This window comes from Cyanistes caeruleus, chromosome Z (genome assembly GCF_971803275.1).
Source record: "Cyanistes caeruleus chromosome Z, bCyaCae1.hap1.1, whole genome shotgun sequence".
NCBI classification, from domain to species: domain Eukaryota; kingdom Metazoa; phylum Chordata; class Aves; order Passeriformes; family Paridae; genus Cyanistes; species Cyanistes caeruleus.
In genome coordinates this window covers 33,420,081-33,442,925 of record NC_141732.1, presented here as the reverse complement: position 1 = coordinate 33,442,925, position 22,845 = coordinate 33,420,081, and the positions used below count along the sequence as shown (strand labels likewise).

The following is a 22,845-nucleotide window of genomic DNA, read 5'->3' as shown; positions in this document are numbered from 1 at the left end:
AATGCACACAGTAAGTTCTGGTCTACTTTGACCGTACCCGTTCAGGATCCTCACCCAAGAGATCAGTGTGGATTTCACAGTGTCACAGCCTGGCTGAGAGTGGAGGCACCTCTGGAGTTCACCTAGGCCAGCTGCCATCTCAGTGCAGGTTCAGGGAGTTGTCTTGTCGGGTTTTGAGTGTCTCCACAGCCTCTCTCAGCAACCTGTGTCTGAGACAGGCGGAGTGTGTGACCACCCTCAGAGTCTAAAAGTTCCTTTTTATATTTAACTCCCTGATCAGGCTCAGCCTGAACACCCTGTGGTTCCCCAGATCCTCTGTCGTGCCCTTTTGAAGGCAAGGGTGACACATTCTTCCAGTCCTCAGGGATGATACCCCATTGCCATGAGCTTTCAAACAAAACCAGGAATGACCTTGCAACAACAAGGGCCAGCTTCCTCAGCTCCTATGGGTCCATTCCATCGGCCCTTGTCCATATCCAGTCTGTTTAAATGTTCCCTGATCTGATCTTCCTCCAACAAGAGTCAGTTTTCCTTGCTTTGGATTTTCTGGATCTCTCAGGGCTCCAGGGTGCCTGAAGGCTGATCTTTGCAGTAAAGACTGAGGTGAAGAAGTCATTCAATGCCTCAGTCTTTTCAGTGTCCCTGCTGCTTTTTCTAGTGCTCCTTTGCAACAAACTTCCTCATTTGTATTTGGAACTACTTCCAGGGACACAAGAGAGTTACAGTTAGCATTTATACTTTCTGCCTTCTCAGGGCAAAATAAAAGTTTCACATTTCCTTTAAGAAAGGAACTGAAAATCTGGAGATCTGTTGTGACACCTGCATCTTCCTCGTGCACCAGTGAGCAGCTTCCTCAGTAGCAGAAGACTGGAGGGTGGTCCATGGAGAACCATTGCCAGCTGTTGGAACACATAGTTTGTTAAATGCTTGTCTCCAAGATCAGTTCTTAGCAGTATTTTCTTCATAGGGACACAGCCTTATCCAAAAGCTTTCACAAGAAAAGGAATGCTTAAAATGAGAAGGGACAGGGTGACCCTTTCAACACAAGGTTTGGTCGGCTGTATTGAGGGCTTGGCCTTGATCTGTTATGTACATTCTCACGGGAAGATCTTAAAAGTCATCACAGAGCAGAAGAGGACAGGAGAGAGGAGCATTTGCCTTTATGATAAAGACCTTCCTCATGGGGAAACAAGAGCTGCTAGTAAGTTGAGCTGAGGGTTGTCTCAGAGCAGTGAAGCAAAAGGATGTCTTGTCAAAGCTTCCACCCACTCTTCTGCCAGCCTGGCAGTGCAGTAATTCCCTTGGTGTTTTGAGGGGTCTCTTCTAGTTTCTTCGCAGGCTGCAAACCAAGGACTGCCTCCCCACCTGTCTGGTGGTGCACAGGACTTGGTATTTTGGAATACAGCCATGCAGTTAGTAACTGTGATTAAAAGAGTTGCAAGCCCAACCCCACTGGCTTCCCTCTGGCTGCTGGCGAGTCCTCTCTGGAAGCAAGAAGCAGGTGCTCCTGAAAGTACTCCCTGCTCTGCTGGTTCTCCAGGTCATGCATGGAGAGCGTGCGCAGAAGTCTGTGAGGGTAGGTTAACTCAAGGAAGGTGGTGCAGGGCACCAGGAGAGTGAGGGAGTCTCCCTCCTGGGAGTTTGCAAGGTGCAGCTGGAGAAAGCTGCAGCCGTACTGGTATGTCTCTGAGGATGGCCTTTCTCTTAGCCAGAAAATTAACTTGCATGTATGATAAAGTTGTCCCTTACTGCTGCTTTAGATGGAAGGGAAAAGAGGAGAGTGGGATCAGGATGAGGTCTGGTTAAATCACCTGGGACTAATATTGGTGTGGGGATGAACAAACGATGAACACTGACTGTTCTCCAGTGGGCTGACTGCTCGTGCCTAAGCCTGGTCCATGTTCACGGGAGTTTGTCCTGTATACCAAAACCTTTCTGGGATGGGTACATACTACTTGGAGGAAACTACACCTTACTACAATGCTTGATTTAGCAAGAGCGATGTGTTTCCCACTTTGCTGTTTCTAATGAGCCCTTTTCATTTCCATGATAGCTGGTGGCAAAGGAGCATACACGGGACGGGAAGTTGCACCGATTGCTTGTTCTAAAAAGTGACACCTGCAGACTAGCACAACAAACAGACACCTTTCTCATTGCTTCCTTGCTTTGTGATCACTGGGATCCTAACAGGGTTGCAGCCAGCAGCCCTTTCTCTGTATAAGGCAAAAAGACAGGGTGAGGAAGGCATTTAGAGCAGTGTGAGGTTGAAGGGTTTTGAAGCATCTGGAAGTGAGAATTACCTCTGGACACTGTTTTACAATGCCTGTCTCTTTGAATGCCCTTGCTTAACCACGAGGCAGGGTTGCAGTACCAGGTGCTGTGGAGAGAGAACTTTGCCCTGTGAAAGAAGCATTAATAGCATTTTTCAGAGTGAATATAATTATGTGATGTGTTTGTGTTTGCCAAAACTGTCCCAGTCCAGCTGTGTGGACCTGGGACTTAGTTGTCTTAGTTGATTAGTTAGCTGCTAAAAGCAGCCTTATCCCAGAAAGGGTGCTTGTATGTCAGTTTTGCTGCTGTGGCCCATGCAGGTGACAGGTGTCTTCTGCAGGATATGTAAGGCACATTCACCTTGCTGGCATGAGGTATGTACAGCACTGCACTGCTTCCCTGATCAGAGCTGTGCCCGGTGCCCTGATGCTGGTAGGTGAGAGCAGAAAGGTTTGGAGCAGCCTGCTTAGCAGATGTTCCTCTGCTGAGATTCATCAGGAAAAGCATGATGCAGCAAGAATCACACCTCTCTGATCAGGAGAGGGGAAAGTAGTCTGCTTAAAGCAGAGAGACGCTGAAACCAGGACCCTGTGCCTGTGTAAAGAATGCAGACGCCTGCTTTGGGAGCAAGTAGCACATGTCTTCCTGCATCAACATAAATCTACCGTGGGGACAGCAGAGTGAGGAGAGGGGACGTACTTTTTATGAAGCTCTCTTGTACAGTTTGCTCCATTTAGAGCCATGTCATGAAATTTACAGTGCGTGTAGCTGGCTCTCAGGCAGAAAACCAGCAGTATTTCATGATATATTAATTGCCTTATTTAAAATGAGGCGTTTAACTGCTTCCTTTCTACAAGCCTTGGGGTACTGGGAATGGGAATGTATCCCCTATTTCCAATGCATAGCTTGGTGTTCAGTGTGAGGCAGTACTGAAACTGACTTCATGTACATATTTTTCTTGTCATCTGGATGTAAACATTGTCTAATTGTCATTGGCAGAGACAAGATAGCTGAAAGGGCTTTTTGAGTCTCCCAGAGTGACCCTTCTTACTTTTTGGCATCAAGTTACCTTATTCATTTTTGGATGGGGAGGAATGAATTTTGAGAGAATATGTTGTGTGGAAGAAAATTGTAGGGGATGAGAGAGATTTTAACAGAGGAGGAGAAGGATAAGATGGATGAAACAGATGGATGATTTCAAAAAAGGAGGGAAAGGACCAGAGAAAATAATGGATCTAGGCAGATTCCAGGAATGACAGTGATTCTTACTTCTGTTTGACTTTATTACTTGGAGCTGAGTGCAGGTAAAGATTTTATTTCATGGACTGGTGATACAGGACTGAGAAGAGGATGTGTGTCTTCTTGGATGTTTTCTAGCTGTTTATCCTTGTGCCACTTTCCATCTGCTTTTTTTTGGCATGAGGCTGGAAGTTTGAATCTCTTGTGGCTTCTCCTTGGATGCTTGCAAACAGTTCTCTCAAAAGACTTGCAAGGCTGCCCCTAAGGGTTTTTCGGCCGTAGAAACATTCCTTAAAAATTATTAAGCTGAAAAGGAAGGGCATTACCAATGCAATGCAGGTTTAGCATTCCAAAGGAGAAGGTAAAAAGGGAGATGAAGTTTTAATGGCATTTGAGATTGAAATGTTCATTGTAACTTCCAAAATCCCCCTTACTAGCATTTGCATTCCTTCTTTTATCGCCTTTTTAATTCTTTTGGCCCTGCATACAAGAGAAGGAATGAGGACGGAGTGTATATTTTTTCTCTGTTCATCTCTCTGCTTTTCAAATTACCTCTAACTTTCAAGGGATTGAGACCTCTGAAAAGTCATTCAGAACTTTAAGTTCCCTTGGTTCCCTGGAAGTAAAGACACAGGAGAAAGAGGCTTGTCAGGCTAGATCACCTGAACACCTGAACTGCTTATCAGAGTGGCAAGTAAGAGATATTAGCAGAGTTTGGAAGCCTGCCTATGAACAGTAGAAAACAGTACTTAAACAGTTTTTTAGACTGTCATGTTATTTGCTTTCCCCAGGGGTGCATTGGGACTATGTCTCCAGAGGTTTGGCTGGATTTCAGCCTGCCTCTCCTGATGCCAGGACAGTTTTCATGCAGGAATACAACAGAGACCATGTGGAGAACAGGTCTTGAGGAGAAGGGAGACTTCTTGCAGGAAGCTGGGGGAGCGTGAAGCAAACATAACCATTATTAATTCATTGGCACATGTTTTTACTCTGCTCAGAGGTGTGCAGCACAAGAGAACAGAAAACAATTGTTCAGCATGGGGTATGTACCATGCACATGATGGATCTGTGCAATGGAACCATTGTGCACTATGAACTGGAAGCCTCTGAGCCCAGGTGTTCTGAGGAGTGTGAGCATTGTGGGTTTGGACAGGGAAAGGGCACAAGTTTGTCTCTTCAGGAAATCCTGTGCCAGATTCTGGTCTCTTGAAGAGCTCTGTCTGTTCTTTGATCGCTGCAATAGTGTTTCATAGATTTCACAGAATGTTCCGAGTTGCAAGGCACCTACAAAGTCATCAAATCCAACTCTTCAGTGAATGGCCCATGAGACCCAGAGATCAAGAGCAGAGATCTCCAGTCTTTCTGTCTATTGCTTACCTGAAGACAGACAGAGCTGGAGAGCTTTCTGTTAGAATTTACAAACTGTTACTCGGATTAAAAATACTGCATTGGTTTAACTGAGTGCTGCTTCTGCAATCCACACAGCCTCTAGGTGCCCTGCTTCCATGCCAAGACCGTAATACAGCCTTGTGAACAACTCACAAGACTCATCTAATGTGATGCTCTACAGGCAGGGATCTTGTGCTTGCACAGGCTTAGTAGGTATGAAACTTGGAAAAAAGGCTTTGAATATTTTACAGGTGATGGAATAGAATGCCTATTGGTGTCACTGGAGTCAGCTGTGAGCCTCCTCCTTTCACAGCCTTGAATCACTGAACCAGTGACAAGTGTTGGTGTGGGGGGCAGAAGGGGTCAAGGACTTGTGCTTTGCTGGGTGCGTGCTGGGTGGATGCGTGCTGGGTGCTGCCAGGAGCCTGCTGTGCGAGGGGTGTGGAGAGGGTGTAGTTCACGTCTGGAGCCTGAGTCCCACAGGAGATGGGTGTTGGCATGGGCAGCTCTGGACACCAAGAGCAGCTCTCTGCAAACAGGAAGGTGATTTCCAGCCTGGTTAGCTTGAAAAACTTTCTGGTGCCGGAGACCTCAGACGTCTTCCTGAAGGAGCTCCACGTGGCCTTGCCAAGAGCAGAAATTTCTTGTGTCCCCTGGACTTACTCAGTTCCTGTGAGTTCTCCAGGTGCGGTTTTGTACCACTTTGAATGCTTTTACGTATCCATTTCCTTCCTTTACTGTGATGTCGTGTGACCTCTGCTTTTGAAAGTGCCACCCCTTTTGCTCACCCTTATCTTCAGGTCTGTATCTGGATGGGGTGGTCTTGTTCCTCTACAAGTCCTTTCTGCAGTCTCACAGAGTTGCTGAGATTAACCTCAAGGAAATAGGGCCTACTTGTTTTTACAAAGCAGCGAAAAAGCTTTCAGCTCAAGCTCTACATCAAACAGACAAACTGAAATTAAACTTCTGGCTTTCATATACCATTATACCACTCTTAAAAATGATCCTAAAGAGCAATATATTTGGAACAAACTACTCTGGCTAGTTAATAGTTGGAATAATGGCCATTGCTAAACAGCTTCAATTGCAACTCAGCTCTTGGTACCATAATGAAGCAGATTGTTCTCAAGTAGCTATTATCTGATTCAGCTGCTTTGTCCCTGGATGTTAAAAATTCAGATTTTGGTATTAAGTACTGCAGCTGAATAATGCTTAAAATGGAGACACTGGGTGCACCTCTGAGTGGGTTAGTGCAGCCAGGATGAGTGGGTGTATAGCCCTGCCACAATCCGGATATAGCAGACTTATTGCACATGAAATTAAAATTATTATCTGATTTCTCTTCCATCTCTGTGAGTCTGTTTTCTGTCCAAATCAGCAGCAGCTGTAGCTCTGTTGTCATTGCTAGGTTTTTATTGAATCTGCCTGGGAAATGCCAGGAGAGATTAATGCCCTTCTCTCTCCCACTCCTATGACTGATAAAAGTTTTGCTGCTGCCTAATTGGAAACTTCTTTGATGCAGTTAAAACACATGCCTTTCGACTTTGTTGTCTTCCTTAGACTTAGAAAGCAGATGATTTATGTCCTCCTTGTACCAGCTTGTTCTGTGTTTGAAGCTTGCTGTCATGGCTTCCCTCCTTCATCTGCACCCCAAATTTTTTAGGATTTCTTAGCAGATATCACACCTCTGATCACTGGTCCGTACAGCTCTGCCCTGAATTCTCCTCTAACTCTCTGGCATGTCCTCAAGAGCAGTGCCCTGAGTTGAGGTCTATTGTCTAGTGTTCATGTTGCTGGTGATAGAAGCACACGCTGAACAGAAATCCCAGTGCAGGCCGGTGGAGTGGAGCACAAGCGTGCAGTATTCAGCATCCTCTTGTCTGCACACTTGTTACATGTCGTTTCACTCCTGAAAATACAGACAACTCATGCCATGGCTTGGTAATTCAGCACAAAGCCAGTCTACTTCATTTCTTGCTTGTATTTTCAAAATAGGGAATATACCTGGAAGGAAAGAAAATACATGGAGAACATCCAGGCTGTTGAATGGTGGGGTCGTTCAGCCTTTTCCCTTGTATAAAGTCAGTGAAAAATTGTCATCAACACTAAGCTCATTGTGGAATAGGGATGGGTGGCAGCAGACACTCTTGACTCTGAAGGACTCATGATGCTGAGCTCTTGGGGTTTGTTTGGCAGGTGGGGGCCCAGTACCTGATAGTCCTGTGCTGTGCACTAGGAAGTAGAAAATGAGTCACCTTCCTGGCAATCAGCAGTGGGATGCATGGAAGTCCTGGCTCCCAAGTCTTCCGGTGCCATCATAGCTGGAGATGTGCATGTCTGTTCACAGGGGAATGAGGCACGCTCTGCTTCATAGCTACTTCTTTCCTGGGGTGACATGGTCACAACTGCCTGGCTGTGGTTTCCTGGGTGGGAAAAGTGAGAGATCTCATTGCTGCCAAAACACTCCAAATTCCCCTCCTTCCAGATGTGATGGGAGCCCTATCATTTGTGCTCTTATTAACTCACATCAGATACTTTTAATGATCTGATTCTGCTCACGTGCCTTGTTCTGGTTTTTGGATGAGTTTTGTGACTGCTTGTTGTTGTGGTCTTTTGCTTGTTTGTTTGCTTGTGTTTTCATAATTCCCATCCTCCCCCCACATTAATTTTCTGCTCAGAGTAAGAGAAAGCAGCTTGTGGATGGGGCTGAAGGTGCCAGACCACAAGCAGTCCAGGATTGTGTGCTGGAGAGGTTACCTCCTAGCAGTGTGTGAAGCCACACCCAGGAGCTGGTATTTGTAGAAGATAAGGTGCCCATCAATCTTCTCCAGGCCTTTCCCAGGATGTAAGGCAAATAATTTCCTGGTCTGCTCCTGGCACTGCCAGGGATATCAAAACCACTAAGGATATCAAAAATGAGAAACAATAAATATAGTGAATATAGAGAATAACATGTTGGCGGAATTTTGAGTTTTTACACTATTGGGGCTGACTCTACTGCTGTCAGTCTTTCACAAATGCTGTGGTGCCAGAGTGGAGAGTACTCTCAGTTTGATCTGGATTAAGCTACCATATGTCTGGATTTCCTCAAACATATTTCACTTTTTCCATGTGATTATTTTGTCCAGGACCAGGATAAATTCATCCAGAATTCACAAATGTCATGCATGGTTGTAGCGGGTTGACCCAGGCCAGATGCCAGGCACCCACCAAAGTTGCTCACTCACTCCTCTCTGCAGCTGGACAGAGGAAAGATAATTTAATGAAGGGTTCCTGGGCTGAGATTAAGGAATGGGGAGTGGTCATTCATCAAATAGCATCACAGGAAAAACAGGCTCAATTTAGAGATACAAAGTGAATTTATTCCTAACAAAATCAGAGCAGGGTAATGAGAAATAAAATAAACCCTTAAAAACACCCTCCCCCACCCCTCCCTCCTTCCAGCTCTGCCTCCTACCCCAGCAGTGCAAGGAGACAGGGAGTGGGGACTGTGGTCAGTTTATCACCCACGGCTGCTCCCACTGCTCAGGGAGAGGAGTTGTTCTCCTGCTGCACCCTGGCGTCCCTCCCACAGGAGACAGTTCTTCGTGAGCTTCTCTGACTTGGCTTCATCCCATGGGCACCAGCCCCCTCAAACTGCTGCGGTGAAGGTCACTCTTCCACAGGTGCAATCCTCCAAGGACAGGCTGCTCCAGCCTGGGAGCAGGGCCCCTCTCTCCATGGGTCTCCCATGGGGTCACAGTCTCTTCCAGGCATCCACCTGCTCCAGCATGAGCTCCTCCACGGGCTGTGGGTGGATCTCTGCATCCCCCGTGGATCCCAGGGGCTGCAGGGCACAGCTGCTTCACCATGGGCCGCACCAGGGGCTGCAGGGGAACCTCAGCTCCAGCACCTCCTGCCCCTCCTTCTCCACTGACCTTCGTATCTGCAGAGCTATTCTTCTCACATGTTTTCACTCTGCTCTCATTGCTATTACAACTGCACAACCCCTTTTTGTTTTGAAATCTTCTTAAATCTGTCATCACAGAGGCATTACCATCAGTTCTAACTGGCCCAGCCTTGGCCAGTGGCATGTCCATCTTTGGAGTCACCAGGGATTGGCTCTGCTGGGAATGGAAGAAGATTCCAGCAGCTTTTCACAGAAGCCACCCCTAGACCCTTGCTACCAAAACCAGGCAATGCAAAACCAATACAATGGTGCAGGAAAATCTGTAATCTTAGGGTAAGTGGGATACAATAGGAAAACTGGAGACATGCTGGCCTATGGTGAAGAATGTGTTCTGTCTGTTGTACAGACATATGCCTGTTGGTTTGGTCTGACATTCCTCAGGAGTAGTAAATGTGCCATAGCATGGCTCTCCTAAGGATGCATTGAAGTGCTGCAGACATCCCTAGGCTTCACAACCCTTCTAGGAGCTCACTCCTGTGGCAAGAGCTAAGACATCTGCAATCATGCTTTGCAGGCCAGTCATGAAAAGCTAACTTTTCATAAACAGCCATGTAAAAGAGTGAGAGCTAAAGCAGAGCAAAGTCCCTTCAGTGCTACTGCACTGTATTTTGGAAGACCTCTGGTAGAACTGGAGTCTCAGTCTTTAACTGCCTGTTCTCTAGAGGTCACACAACCATTTTGATGGTCATATTTGGTAAGACCAAATATGAGTCCTAAGCTGAGGAGGCTGTGCTTGAGGGTATTAAAATACCTCAGTGTTTTCTAGTCACCCTTTGAGATGCCAGAAAGAAAATTCTCACCTCTTCTGAGCACTGGGCTGAGATTTGCTATGGCTTTGCTTTTTTATCTCATAATTTCAGACCCAACTGCTGAGCTCTGACTTAAAAGATAACTAAGTAACAGATTCTTGGTTGATTCCCTTCCCTTCTGCTCTTCCTTCAATGACCTTTTGCTGATTGCACTTGCTGCATCAAGCTTTCATGAAGTTTTCCTTGCTCTGTAGTTGAGACTCTCCTCACAATCAGATCTGCCTCTCAGAGTAGTCCATGTTACATCACTCTTTTGGAGTCAAGACCAAGGAGTGCCTACAGTGAGAAGCTACAGAAATAATTTTAAACTGTGTGTCCTTGCCATGTCTCTTAGAGTTGCTTTGTCCTGCTTACAGAGGCAGAGGAGTGACTTCCTCTCTTTATGCCAGCAGTGAGGAATTCAAAAAATGGATGTATTTTGCTCTATTTTGTGTGAAGCACTACACATTCTTTCATGAGATAGTGTTTCCAGTGCTAGGGTTTCTCATCTTAATAGGCAGAAGCTGTCTGGAAACACTGTCCAGCCTGAAAAAGCTGGTATCCAGCCTGGTAAGCAGAGATCTGACAAGTGCTTGTAGGGATCTTTGTATCCTTCTCAAGGAACTCTTGGCAGTGTAAGGAAAAGATCTACATAGTGCTTTTTGCTGGGAGAGGTGGTAATGAAAACCACAGGGTCCCAGGATTTGGTCCCTGAGAGCTGAGTGAGAGGACTTTGCTAGTCAGTCTTTACATCAGCTGTATGGTTAAAAATACATGAACAGTAGTATAATCTGCACTGTCTTCCTCCATCCCAGTTCTCCCCTTGCCCACAAGGAGGCTGGCAATACTGGGAATTAGGTCATGATGATGAGGAGGAAAGGCAGGAGGCTGATTCTTGGATTGTAAGGCTATGCTGCCTTCCTTCTTTTTCCCGGATGCAAAGTGCTCTGTGCTACCCTGGCAGAGGATCAGTGATCCCTTCATCAGTCACTTATATCCTTTTGTCAGTTCAGGATCAGTCTGTGTGCTGGCACCAGAGGCCTGAGCAGCAAATGAGGGAGGTCTTCTGCCTCTTTTTCCAGAGGGAGGATCCAGACCTGAGTTCCAGCAGCCTCCCAAAATATGCTCTCCATGTGTGCTGCCCTGTGTGCACGGGTGATCTGCATGCCCTGCTGTGGGCACCCTGGCATTTTGCTGTCCCACAAGCAGTGAGGTGAGCTGGGGATGCCTCAGCTGTGGCTTCAAGCCTCACCCAGTGCTGCACAAACAGGATTTTCAGGTCCTTGTACTCTGCCCGTATGGGCTCATACAGCTCAAACATGGCTGTGCAAGGAGAGACCCTCTACAACAGGGGGCAACTCTCCAGTTCAGGGAGAAAGCTAGTGCTGTTAGTCCAAAAAACTAGGGAAAACATATTGCTAAGGGACCATTCAAAACATTTAGTTTTCAGACATTATAAAATGCACAAATATGCTTTTTAATTATTTAGAGATGATAGTGCCAGTTCTTGCAATATAAAAGCAATCCAATTTTGTCTGACTGACAAAAAATTGGTATATTTTCCATCACCTTCTCTCCCCTGCCCCATTCCTTGTATTGGTTGCTCTTTGCACTGTTTTGAAAATGGTTATCTGTCCAAATAGCAGTTTTTATGAATGAGGGAGAAATGTGTTGTCATCACTTCCTGTCAGAGGAACCTGCAAGGCACACTTCATGTTTATGGGCTTGAAAGTCTGCCTGTATGGGTGTACATCTTGGTCTGTTGGCAGTGGCATTTTTAGGGCTGTACAAGATGGCTGAGATCCAGAGGCCCTAAAATCACAGGATCACAGAAGAGTTAAAGGTTGGAAGTGATCCCTTGAGATCATCTAGTCCAATCCTTCTCAAAGCAAGGTCAACTAGAAAAGTTGCCCAGGACCAAGCTCCAAGAATGGAGATTCCACAATGTTTTGGGTAACCGGTGCCAGTGTTGGACAACCGACACAGAGAAAGTGTTTCATTGCATATAAATGTAGTTTTCTGAGTTTTGCTTCATGCATACTACTTCTTGTACTGTTGTTGGGTGCTGCTGAGGAGAATCTGACTCTGTCTTCTCTACTACCAACACTTCTCTGAAGTGTTGGCATGCATTGATAAGATCCTTCTGAGCTTCTCTAGGTGAAGAGTATGGCTTTCTCTATAATTGCTTCTTTGTGCCTGGTGACTCCTTTCTGCAGAAGAGGCTTGAATCTTCAGACTACACTCGCCCAGCTCAAGAGCAGTGTAGCTAGAATTTCCTTGCAGCCAGGCAATTTAGTTCCTTTCGGGAAGATAATAGTCCTGCTTGTAGGAAACAACAGCTGCATACTGCTGCATCTAGACAACACAGTGATTCCCCCACTCCCCTGCTCCTGGTGTGAGTAAACCTAACCACTAAAGCTGTAATGAGCATGAAATTGTTTGAGAGCTCTGCACCTCTGGGGCTGTCTGGTGAGCTAGCCAGTTGCACATAACCTCAGCTTACTTTCTGCCTGTGAATATCCCTTCTTCCAAGATCAGCTTTCAGGATTGCTGCTTTCTTTTTCAAATAACTTGCATTTTGTTTTTGTTTGGCACAGGTGGCTCTCACTGTATAAAATATTTAGGCCTTTGCACCTAATGTTTTCTGTGGAAGAGATTTATTCAGCTAAAAATAAGACAAGTCAGGGTTAGCATAGCTAAGACATGCTGCGGTAAAAGAGCAACAAAGATGACTGTTAGAGCAATGAGTGATCTGCTGGACTTTTACAGGCATGTGTATTTGTCTTAGGTGGGGCTGGCTCTGAGCTGTGTCAGTAGAATTGTGAGGATGCAGAAAATAGGATAGAACTTGTGTCCTAGTACTGTTCACAGCCCAGACAGCCAACACAGTGTAACACAGGATATGAGCTTTGTATATCTTCGTATTGATGAGAGCTTGTAAAGCTCCAGTTTGGCTGCCCAGTACCAAGCCATACGGTTTCTTAGCCTTTGACAGTCATCCCAAAAGGATGCAATGCCATGCCAGCAACATGGACATTTTGGTTTAGGATTGCTTAGACCTCTGCTTGTCAGGTGATGGTGCAGTTGGCTTCCTGCCACTGAGTACCTGCATGCTTCCCTTCAACCATGTGAGCGAGCTGTCTCAGCCTTGCTGTAGCTCAAAAGCTACTTAGTTGGGTTGCCTTGTTAAATTGGAGTATTATTGATCCAGCATCACTGATAATACTGTTCACAAAATGAACATTAAAGTGTGTGCACAGTATGGGGCAAAACCATGCCCTCTGTCAGTATCTGCCTATATTCTCAGCTGTTGTGAGGTACTCTTTCACACATAGTCTTCCTGCCTGATTTGCATTTCTTTTCATTTGGCCAGTAGAATCTTCTCACTACACTCACCAGATGCCTTTTGCTCTCTAAATCTTGTGGGATCTGGATTTAATAGTCTTAGTAACATTTTCTGACCAACACTGATAGTTTCTTGTTTGAAAATGGCCAGTTGAAGGACAGGATTCTATCCCTCTACTCTTGTGAGACCCCACCTGGAACAGTGTGTACAGTTTTGGTGCCCCCAACATAATAATGTCATGGAACTGCTGGAGCAAGTACAGAGGAGGGCCTCAAAATTGATAAGAGGACTGGAGCACCTCCTCTATGAAGACAGGCTGAGAAAACTGGGGCTGTTCATGAGAAGAGAAGGCTGCTGGGAAACCTCATTGCAACCTTCCAAGATCTGAAGGGTTTACAGGGAAGGTGGAGAATGACTTTTCATCAGGAAGTGTAGCAGTAGGACAAGGACTAATGCATACAAACTGAAAGAGGGGAAACTTAGATTAGGTATTAGGAATAATTTCTTTACTGTGAGGGTGGTGAGATACTGGAACAAGTTGCCCAGAAAAGCTGTGAATGACCCATCCCTGACACTGTTTGTGGCTGGTTTGGATAAGGCCTTGAGAAACCTGGTCTAGTGGGAAGTGTCCCTGCCCATGTCAGGGGTGTTGGAAGGGAACAAGATCTCTTCAGAACAAAACCATTCCATGACTCTGTGACTCTACATTTATATGAAATCAGTTACATCAGTTCCATTAAGCTTCACTGCTCTCTATGAGAAGGGATTTTTGTGTTTAGCACGTTTTATGTGTCATTTAAACACCATTTAAAATGCTGTCTGACAGATGGCTGTAGTGCAGTTATAGTGCAGACACACAGAATATAATTGTCTGTGGAAGAAACATCAACAGGTGACTGTCCTTGTGATCTGTCAAACTTCTTTTTTTTCCATTCATGTGAGCAAAATTTAGAATAAGTTTTGGTCCTAAACCACCTGAGGGCCACACAAAGCATGCATCCAGACTGGCTTGTTCACTTACCATCTTTCCTGCTTTCCTTACCCAAGATGTTGTATTTTTCATGCTTTTCTGAGCTCTATCGCACCAGAATTCATCTCCTCTTAAACTTGCTGCCATGTGGCCCTGCCCCAACGATAGGGACTGCTGGCACATGCACCAGCTAGCTGGTGATGGTGAGAGCTGTCATTCTTCCCTGCACTCTCCTCTCTCCATCAGAGATGTGCAACAAGGTTACGGCAAAGGGGTGAACACCAGAGAAAACTCTCTACATCTTGATGGCTGAGGCTTGGTGTGAGCAACCCAAGTGGGGAGGGTGAGCCTGTGGTGGGGAGAGGGGAGTGGGGCTCTGCAAGCCTTGCCAGGATGGCCTGTCCTTATGCCTTGGGGCATGGTGTTTCTCTCCTTGCAGATGTCGTGGCATCCACGGTACCGCAGCTCCAAGTTCCGCCACGTGTATGGCAAAGCCGCCAGCAAGGATAAGTGCTACGACTGCATGCCCATCACCCTCAACGTCCACGACAACAACTTCTGTGCTGTAAACCCCAACTTCATTGCGGTGGTGACCGAGTGCGCGGGCGGCGGCGCCTTCCTCGTCATTCCCATCAAGCAGGTGAGCTCCCCAAGGCGAGCTGGCTTTCGAGAGAACGTCAAGAGGCTGGAGGAGGGACAGGCTTTCTAGGGAGCTAGATCACAGGGGATATTCAGTTAATATGTGAATGTGGCCCAAATTGCAAAATGATGAAAGAGGCCTGAGTTGCCTTAGCTGGTGATCCTGGCATGTGTATATATTTATTTATATATCTTATATATGATATATTATTTTTATATATATATATATATATATGTGTGTGTGTGTGTATATATATATATGTGTGTATATATATATATATATAAAATATTATCTTATATATCTTATATATCTTATATTTATATCTTATATTTATCTATATATCTTATATTTATATGTCTTGCATTGCTGCTTGCAGATTTTTAACACCTTGCTTCATTTTACAACTCATTTGCCTTTCTTATATAATCAGCATAATGTTCTGTTCAGATGTTTGTCTCCTGGGAGAAACTGCAAATTAAAAACTGTTTAGTGGATACAGAGGGCAAAACCAGAAAAATGCTTTAGCAACATGGATTCAGCTGTAACCAAAGAAGAATATGATATGTTTTGTTCTACTGTCTCCTTTGTGAAAGAATGGAGACATAGTTAACAGGCAATGAAGCTCTTAAACTTCAAGCATTGATGCTGTGAAGACTTCTCTTTCAGAAACAAATCCCATGTATATGAGTTTTGATGACTTAGGATATGATGAGAGGGAGAAGCTGGCCATCTGATGTTTATTGCTTCAGTAAAATTAGGCATGCACTGATGTGGATTAACTTCAATATGAGATTATGATCTCTCTGGAATCAGGACAGAACAGATGAAAGGCAAAAGTTCAGCCTTTAATTAAAAGTTAATTGATGGTGTTATTGCAATGCCACTTTTTCAATATATATTTGCTAAGGATGAAAGTGAACTGGTTGTGCTTGAAGAACCTAGCACAGTTTCCGGCCCTTCTGGACTTTGTTAATTCATTCCTTCACTGCTGGTGCTGTTTAGAGACTGTCCTTCTAAAATTAACCACTACCTTGTTTTTCTTGACTGAGTCTCTTCTGCCCCCGCAGTGATGGTCTATTGAGACTCAACAACTTGTCTTTATCACAGAGCTGCATCTGTAAGCAGGCAGCTGTTGACTGTGGGATGTGGTGTGGGACCAAGCTCTCAAAGTGCTGGCAAAAGTAGTTGAAAGTGCTTGCACTGCTTACTATTAATTTTTCAGTCTTTTCACTTCTTCTTAGCTTGGCTTGTCTTTGTAGTAATTTTTCCTTCTTACACCTGCTTAAATACTCCACCCAGTTCTGAAATATTGCGTGCAGAAATGAAAGGCATGGTAGAACTAAAAAGATACAGAAAAGGATAATTAAAGTATGTCAATGAAAATTTGAAAGTACTTTCATGTGAGGAAAGATTTTGGAGGTCAGGCCTCAATCTGTCTGGGAAAAAAGGCGTATGAGCAAGATGTATAAAGCTATGAGAAGAAGAAGTTTAAGGAGCAACTCTTCTTGATTTGTTTGGTGAAGGAGATTCTGGAGACCAGGGAGCAGAGTGTTAGCAGCAAATGTAAATGCTGCTGCAGTTCATATGTGGGGCTCACTGTTCTGGATGCTGATGAGTCTGCATGAATTAACTGATTCAAAACGGGGCTATGGAGAGGAGTTGGTCCCTTGAGGGTTAACCTTTGGTTGTGAATCAAATAAATTAGGTACTTCAAACAGCTGTTCTCTGAATGCCAGTTCCTGACCCATGCTGGGGGTTAAAGCAGCCTCAGACATCCAAAGAAAGGGATTTCCCGAACTGGGACCTTCGATACTGGCCACTTTTTTTTGTTTGATGCACTTCCAAAGTGGTACCATCAGGTGCAAAGCAGAAACTTTTGACTTGTACTTCTGATGATGTGTTTTTTTATGACTGCCATCTCCCCCTGTGATGGTGAGCCATGGCAGACAGTCTACTGGACACTTGGCTTGTGTCCTCAGATGAAAGGCAACAAAGACAGCCTGTTCTGGAGATGTGTCTGGGACAGTATTGCCCTCATACAATAGACAGCCGACTGTGGTTACTTTTGACTGGATTCACGGGAAGCAGACACATTCCAAGTGTGACAAAGTGTGGAGGAAGAGCCCAATAGCCCAAGAGCCAGGATGTCACACATTTGATCAAAGCAAGAGATAGTAGCCAGGACAGGGAGGGCTGCACTTGCTGAAGAGGATAAACAACCTCTTCAGGGAGGGAGCTGTTCTTCTCCCTCCCTCCAGTGCTTTCTTTAGTTCATTCTGCGTGTGTTGCTGCTAGAGAGACTGCCTGCCTAAGGATGTCCTTGAATGAAGCCTCAGCTTTGCTCTGTTTGACTGCACCTCCTTGCTTGTTTGTTGTACTCCTCCCCCGCTGAGTCATAGACACCCAGCTCTCTCATCTGTCCTTGAATAAATACCACTTCTTTCCTTCTGCACTAGTCTTCTTCTGCGAGAGCCTGGGGGTGAGGTAGGGCTGGGGACAGTGGAGGTTCTGTAGAGAATGAGTTCTTTGCCCTAGATACCATCCTTTCAGTAGGCTTTTGCATTCAACCTTATAAGAAATTAGTTGAATATTTGCCATCACTTTGGAAGTGGGCTGTTGCAGGGTGTGTCAGTGATGTCCTGGTGAGTATGTGCCACTGAAACCAGCTGGGTGGAAGGGCAGCACATCTCAACAGAGAGGGAAGGGGCTGTGGCCACAGAGGCTGCCTGGTGCCCAGAAGAGGCTGACTGACTGTAGATCTTGCAAGTTCAAGATGAGCTCAGTGACTGTAACTGAGGGATCAACTGCTTTCCCACAATGTGGCCTGAGTGTAGATGTGCTGAGGAAGTACATGCATAACATGCCTAGGAAAGATCTTGACGGGAAGGAAATTTTGTAGCCTTCCTTTGAGAGATGAAGTCCTGCCTTTTTCCTTCTCTGATGGCCAGACTTGATTGAGACTGCATCTGTCTCTTCCTCTGCAGCAAAAGGAAAGTGAGAACAAAGTCCCAAGAGACTGGAGATTATTTGTGCCCTGGTCTGCAATCTCCAGTCTTTCAATGTGGCAGCACCAGGTGTGAAAGGGAGGACATCTGTGGCTGTGCAAACCTCCTAGACACAAACTCTCCTCCCTTCTCTCTGGGAACATGGATTGTAAAATGAAACTGTTGATGACCCCTCCAGCCCTATGTAACTGACACATATGTGAGCGCTGTGCTGGTGCCCTTTAGGGGCAGAGGTGGGGCTGACCTCTACCTCCCAGTAATCTACCCTCTACCAATCTGCTGGGAGAGTTTTAACAGATGTTCTACTATAAGTGATTTTTGTCAGAGAGTTCCAAGCTTTTCAGAAACACTAGAATTTTAGAAGGGGTGTGGTTGAAAAACTACTCATTTTCAAGCTCTGCAGGCAACTGAGGAAGTCAGGTACCACTTCATGGAATGACAACACATGTAGTTACTGAAATAGTTTTTAATCTGTAGAATGAAATTTCCTCCAGCAATGAACATCTTCACTTCCACATGCAGATGTGCACCTGAGAACAGCAGCTCTAGCTTTGTGTCATGTATGTTTGTTGGCTCTTGGGGGGTTCATGTGTGGTGAGTCCTGCTCTGTCCCAGGGATTGCAACGGGGCAAGTGAGACTGGTGGCTGGGAGAAAGGGCTCCTTTTCCAAAGCTTGTTGGGGAGGTGGGAGAGCTTTGAAGGATGGGTCAGGCAAAATGGGCTTAGGACAGCCTGGGAGTCTCCCAAAATGGAGTGGGGAGTGCAGTCAGGCACCTAACTTCAGGAGGGGAGAGAGTTCCTTTAGGGATCAAGGGATCACTGTGGATCCAGCTGTCCAGTCCTTTTAGTTGTCATCTTGAAACCAAGCTCTGAAGCCTACAAAAGGACACTGTGGGTGGAGGAGTGCTTCTTATTAAAGGCCTTTTATCTCTCTTCTGCCTTCCCAAATCTCTTTGCATTGTCGCTGTTATAAAAGGGAATTGTTTTAGACTGTAGTTTTAAAAAACAGTCTTTTACATTTCAAAGCCCTTTGGATGTTCAGTTTAAAGCAGGTTAGTCCCAGTTTATGCAACAAACTTTCCAGTGAAGCCAGAATAGTTACACACTGATGTCCTTTTTCGTGTTCAGAATAGCTAAAAAACTCCAGAATTTAAAAGTTGGGAAAATGATATCCTATCCACAGGCTGATTAGGGGCAGCAGGGATTCCCCTGGGCTCTGCTGTCCTAAGGCCCACCTCTGGAGAGGTGTAAGGAGTAGTACATCTACGGAAGTGTCTGCTTTCTAGGAGAGCACACCTTTGCAACCATTTTGGTCTACAGTTCTTCCAGGTAGGAAGCAGTAGGCTGGTAAGCACCACCAGCTTGCCATCATGTCCCCCTTCTTAGGTGACTGACTTCTGCTCTTGAGCTGATGCCTGGGGTGGGTGCTCCCTATACTTCTGCTTCTTACAGAGGGAAGCAAGCATTGCTTCAGTGTTAATAAAATCACCAATATTTCTACCATTGAAATATTCAGACTTTACAGCAGAGACCATGCCGGCAGTGTGGGTTTATTCAATGTAATACAGCCCCCATGTGGCACAAGGCTCTCCATACACCTCACCGAACTTTGTGCGGGAGCTGTACCAATGCAGATGCAACCTAAACATGGTATTTTTTTTTTTTTTCTTTGAGAGTCCAGAGCGCTGATTGAATTCGGTAAATGGCTGGATTTGAACACCATCAGAGAGAAATAGATAGCTTGCTGAAAGAAAAACTTCATAATTTGTAATTTGTGTCACAAATATCTTTTTGCTAAATCCAAAACCTAAACCATTTTTTTTTGCTGCTTGTTGGAAATGTCTTCTGAAGGAAAGTTTGCTGTTGTTTGTCCCCCCATTAAAAGATCCTTAAAAAATGTCGAAGATTCATGTCATTCATATATGTTTCTCCTCCAAGTTACATTTTGGTGTCTGAACCTACCTAATACTGTTTTCTAATACATGTTTAGGCATGGACAGAATTTTTTTCACAGCAGCATGTACTTAGGAAGGCCTGGGCAGTCTTTCTTTATGGTGATATCATCAAGACATAACTAGCAAAACCCCATTCTTAACAGACAGAGAGCACCCAGGGCTTCGAGGACAACAAGCAGAAAGAAGTTTCTTTCTGAAGCTGCCTTGAAAATCTCCTGTAATTCCATGGCTCACCTTAGGTTTGATTATATTTTTTTTTTCCAGACAGGCAAGCTTGATCCACATTATCCCAAAGTGTGTGGGCACAAAGGATATGTTCTGGACATCAAGTGGAACCCATTCAATGACTTTGTAATAGCTTCGTGTTCAGAAGATACCACAGTAAGTTTACCACCTTGTATTCTGTGTTAGTACCTGGCTAATGTGCTTTTTGGAGAATGAAGTTAAAAGAAACCAAAAGCACATGGATGAGATGTGAAAGCATGCATATACTTATTTGAAAAGTCAGGTAAGAGTAAGATTCCTTTCTTTCCCCTGAGTTCAGACCTGTGTGATGCTTTCCAGATGATACACCAATTCATTATAATGAGGAAGATCTGTTTTGTGGGCACTTATGCCTTTTTTTGGTGTGTTTGTTTGGTAAACAAACTTGAATGGCTATTCAAGTTTAATCTCTTTGAAACTCTGTCTGTACTTTAGAATAAGAGCTTCAACACAGCATAATCTGGACCAGCTCTTTCAGATTAATTCCCTGCAGAGAAGAGAATTCCCTGAGCTTGTTCCAGCACTCAGGTGCTCTATAAAGTCATGCTGGATCAGTTGTGGTGAGGAATTTGTATCATACAGTTCTGCATCATGCAGTGGATGCTCTGGCTGGAGTTAGTATGGTTAAGATGCAGACATCATGGCAATTGAAAGATTCAAGTAATGTTTGTAAGGGACAATTTAGCTCATGTCTACCTACTGGAAGGTCACTTTGAAAAGGTCTTGTAAAAAGTGTGATGTTGATGTCTTCGATAGTGAGGACATGCTTTTTTCCAGAGATCCCATATGAGATCCCACTGGGTTTATTCTCACTCTGTTGTACAGCATGTGGGAGATTTCTTCTGTCATTTTCTCCAGCCCTGGCTTGGTTCACATGCTCTGCCATTTTAGTTCTGCCAAGAAGTCACTCTTGATTATAAGCTTTTTGGATTGTCTTTCCTGTTCAGTGACTTGGGAAGTATGGCATGACATGGCTTACTTGTGGCAGAGGGCACTGCCTTGGTCACTCTTTTGAGCCTCATATGAGAAATGAACACAATCTTCAAAACATCCCACTGCAGTTACAGAATCACAGAAGTGTTTGAGTTGAAGGGATTTCTTTCACCACCTCTCTGGGCAACCTGTTCCTGTTCTTCACTCTTCCCATGTTCTTTTCCTTCCAGTGTAGTTAATAACTGCTGTATCCTTTTCTCCTACCCTGCATTACAAGATAGAGCCTGGCTCTATTTTCTCAGTAGTCTTGTAAGTATTGAGGGCTTTTATCAATTTACCTGGAAGCTGTCTCTTCTCCAGGCTGACCAAGCCTATCTCCCCGAGCTTCTACTCACAGGGTAAAGTGCTGTAGACTCCTGAGCACCCTGGTGGCCTCGTCTGGACTCACAGATTTATCAGCACCTTTCTTACACTGGAGGGTACAAAACTGGACGCACTATCCCCAGCTTTCCTTTCCAGTTTTCTCCAGAAGCTTCACACTGGATCATTCTTCAGACTAAAGAAACACAAAGCATGTCACTGGTGTCAGTATCAAAAGTTGTTCCAAGAAGTCTGTTTGTGACTGTACTCTGTTTTTACTACTCTCCCATCCTCATTCTAGCACCAGGAAATGGTATCTTAGGGGTCCTCCGCACTGTGACATAGAGACATCACCTCCCTGCCTGTTAAGTAGCAAGGACAGCAGACTGTTTCTTGGTGTGTCTTTCCTGATACCTTGTAGCTAGACCTTGGAGGTCACTTCCCGACTCCAACTCTACTCCTACTCAAAGAATTGGGTTGCTCCAAGTCTTGTTCCGATGAGGTGGGAAGATCTCTAAAGCTACAGATCCTGTGGCCTCACTAGGTCCTTCTTCCAGGTGTTGAGTATCCTTCAAGGGAAAATGGGATACCTCTGACCTCCAGGCATTGCCGTATTGCCATATACATCCATTGCATTTGATGCTCTCCTTGTGTACCTTCAAAGAGTTTAGCTGCCTCTTCTCATACTACGTAGTTGAAGGGCAGCCAGAGACTGGACAAATTGTCTTCTTTACAGCTCTCCTGATTTGCTGTGCTGCTGTCTCCTTCTTGTCTCATGTCTGCTGTTGGACTCATTGTGTGGGGTCAGCATCTTACTCAACCTGGCCTGTTCTGGAAAGCTCAGATTGGACATACTCTTGAGACATCTTCACAGCAATACTTCTCTGTTTTAAGAGAAGCTTGAGAAGGGTTTTTTGAGGGTCACAGAAGTGTCCACCACTTCCACTGGGCTGGACACGAGAGGAAAAACCTTCCTTCCAGTCTGTTCTTAAAAGCCTGGTGCTTTCTTCCATCTCTGAGCATTAGTAAGCCACTGTGCAAGTAAGACTTGTGTGCAAAGATGCATCTAATTGCTTACTGGGCTGGGCCTCCCTTTGAGGAAGGCTACAAGCTTCTGAGTAGACAATGGAAGTTTCACTTCTCCCACATTCCTCAGAGGTTTCTTGACCAGTCTTGCTGGAGCTTGCCTTGGTGGTAGCGCTGTTACCAAAGACTGGTAAAAATAAAAACTCCTTAACGCTAACGTAGCATTAAGAAGCAGACATTCTTTATTCAGCCAGATGCATGAGGGGATGTCTCCTCTGAAATATCATGCATGCTGACTACAAAAAAACCTCCTGTTTAGGTACTATATTTTATGTACATAGTCAGTGATTTTTCCCTGATAATAATAATTTCCCTCAAATCAGTAATATATTTTCTCTCCCTTTTACACATGCATTCTTCTCTCCTGGGGATCTCTTTGGTCATCCCTGGCGGTTGGTGGTTCCCAAAGTCATAGTTGACTGCCTGATCAAGTGGTAAAAGTTGGCACAACTGGGCTGGTTGCAGTTCTTCTTACAGAATGGGCATTGTGCAGTTCCACAGGCCACTGGTTTTTGAAGAATAGGCATTGTGTTAGCCCACCAGGTGCAGACAATTTTTCATCTGGCAGCACTATGGCTGTCTTTTGTGGCGCATAGCTGGAGCTATGTAGAATGGCACTTTTGGGCATGGGAAGGATTGTATGTTCTCTG

The 22,845-nt window shown here is 45.0% G+C and overlaps 1 protein-coding gene across 3 annotated transcripts in view; it reads left to right on the top strand.

Annotated features, from left to right (window-relative positions):
• The window catches only part of CORO2A (coronin 2A), a 62,264-nt gene that overhangs the window by 25,923 nt on the left and 13,496 nt on the right, over positions 1 to 22,845 (top strand). For 2 of the 3 annotated variants that reach the window (XM_086868387.1, XM_086868388.1), the window contains exons 2-3: positions 14,392 to 14,592; positions 19,817 to 19,933. In XM_086868387.1, coding sequence (XP_086724513.1) covers positions 14,392 to 14,592; positions 19,817 to 19,933 — 318 coding nt within the window. Of the gene's footprint in view, positions 1 to 4,842; positions 5,585 to 14,391; positions 14,593 to 19,816; positions 19,934 to 22,845 lie in introns of those variants that run through there. The other variant, XM_086868386.1, reaches the window with a different exon arrangement.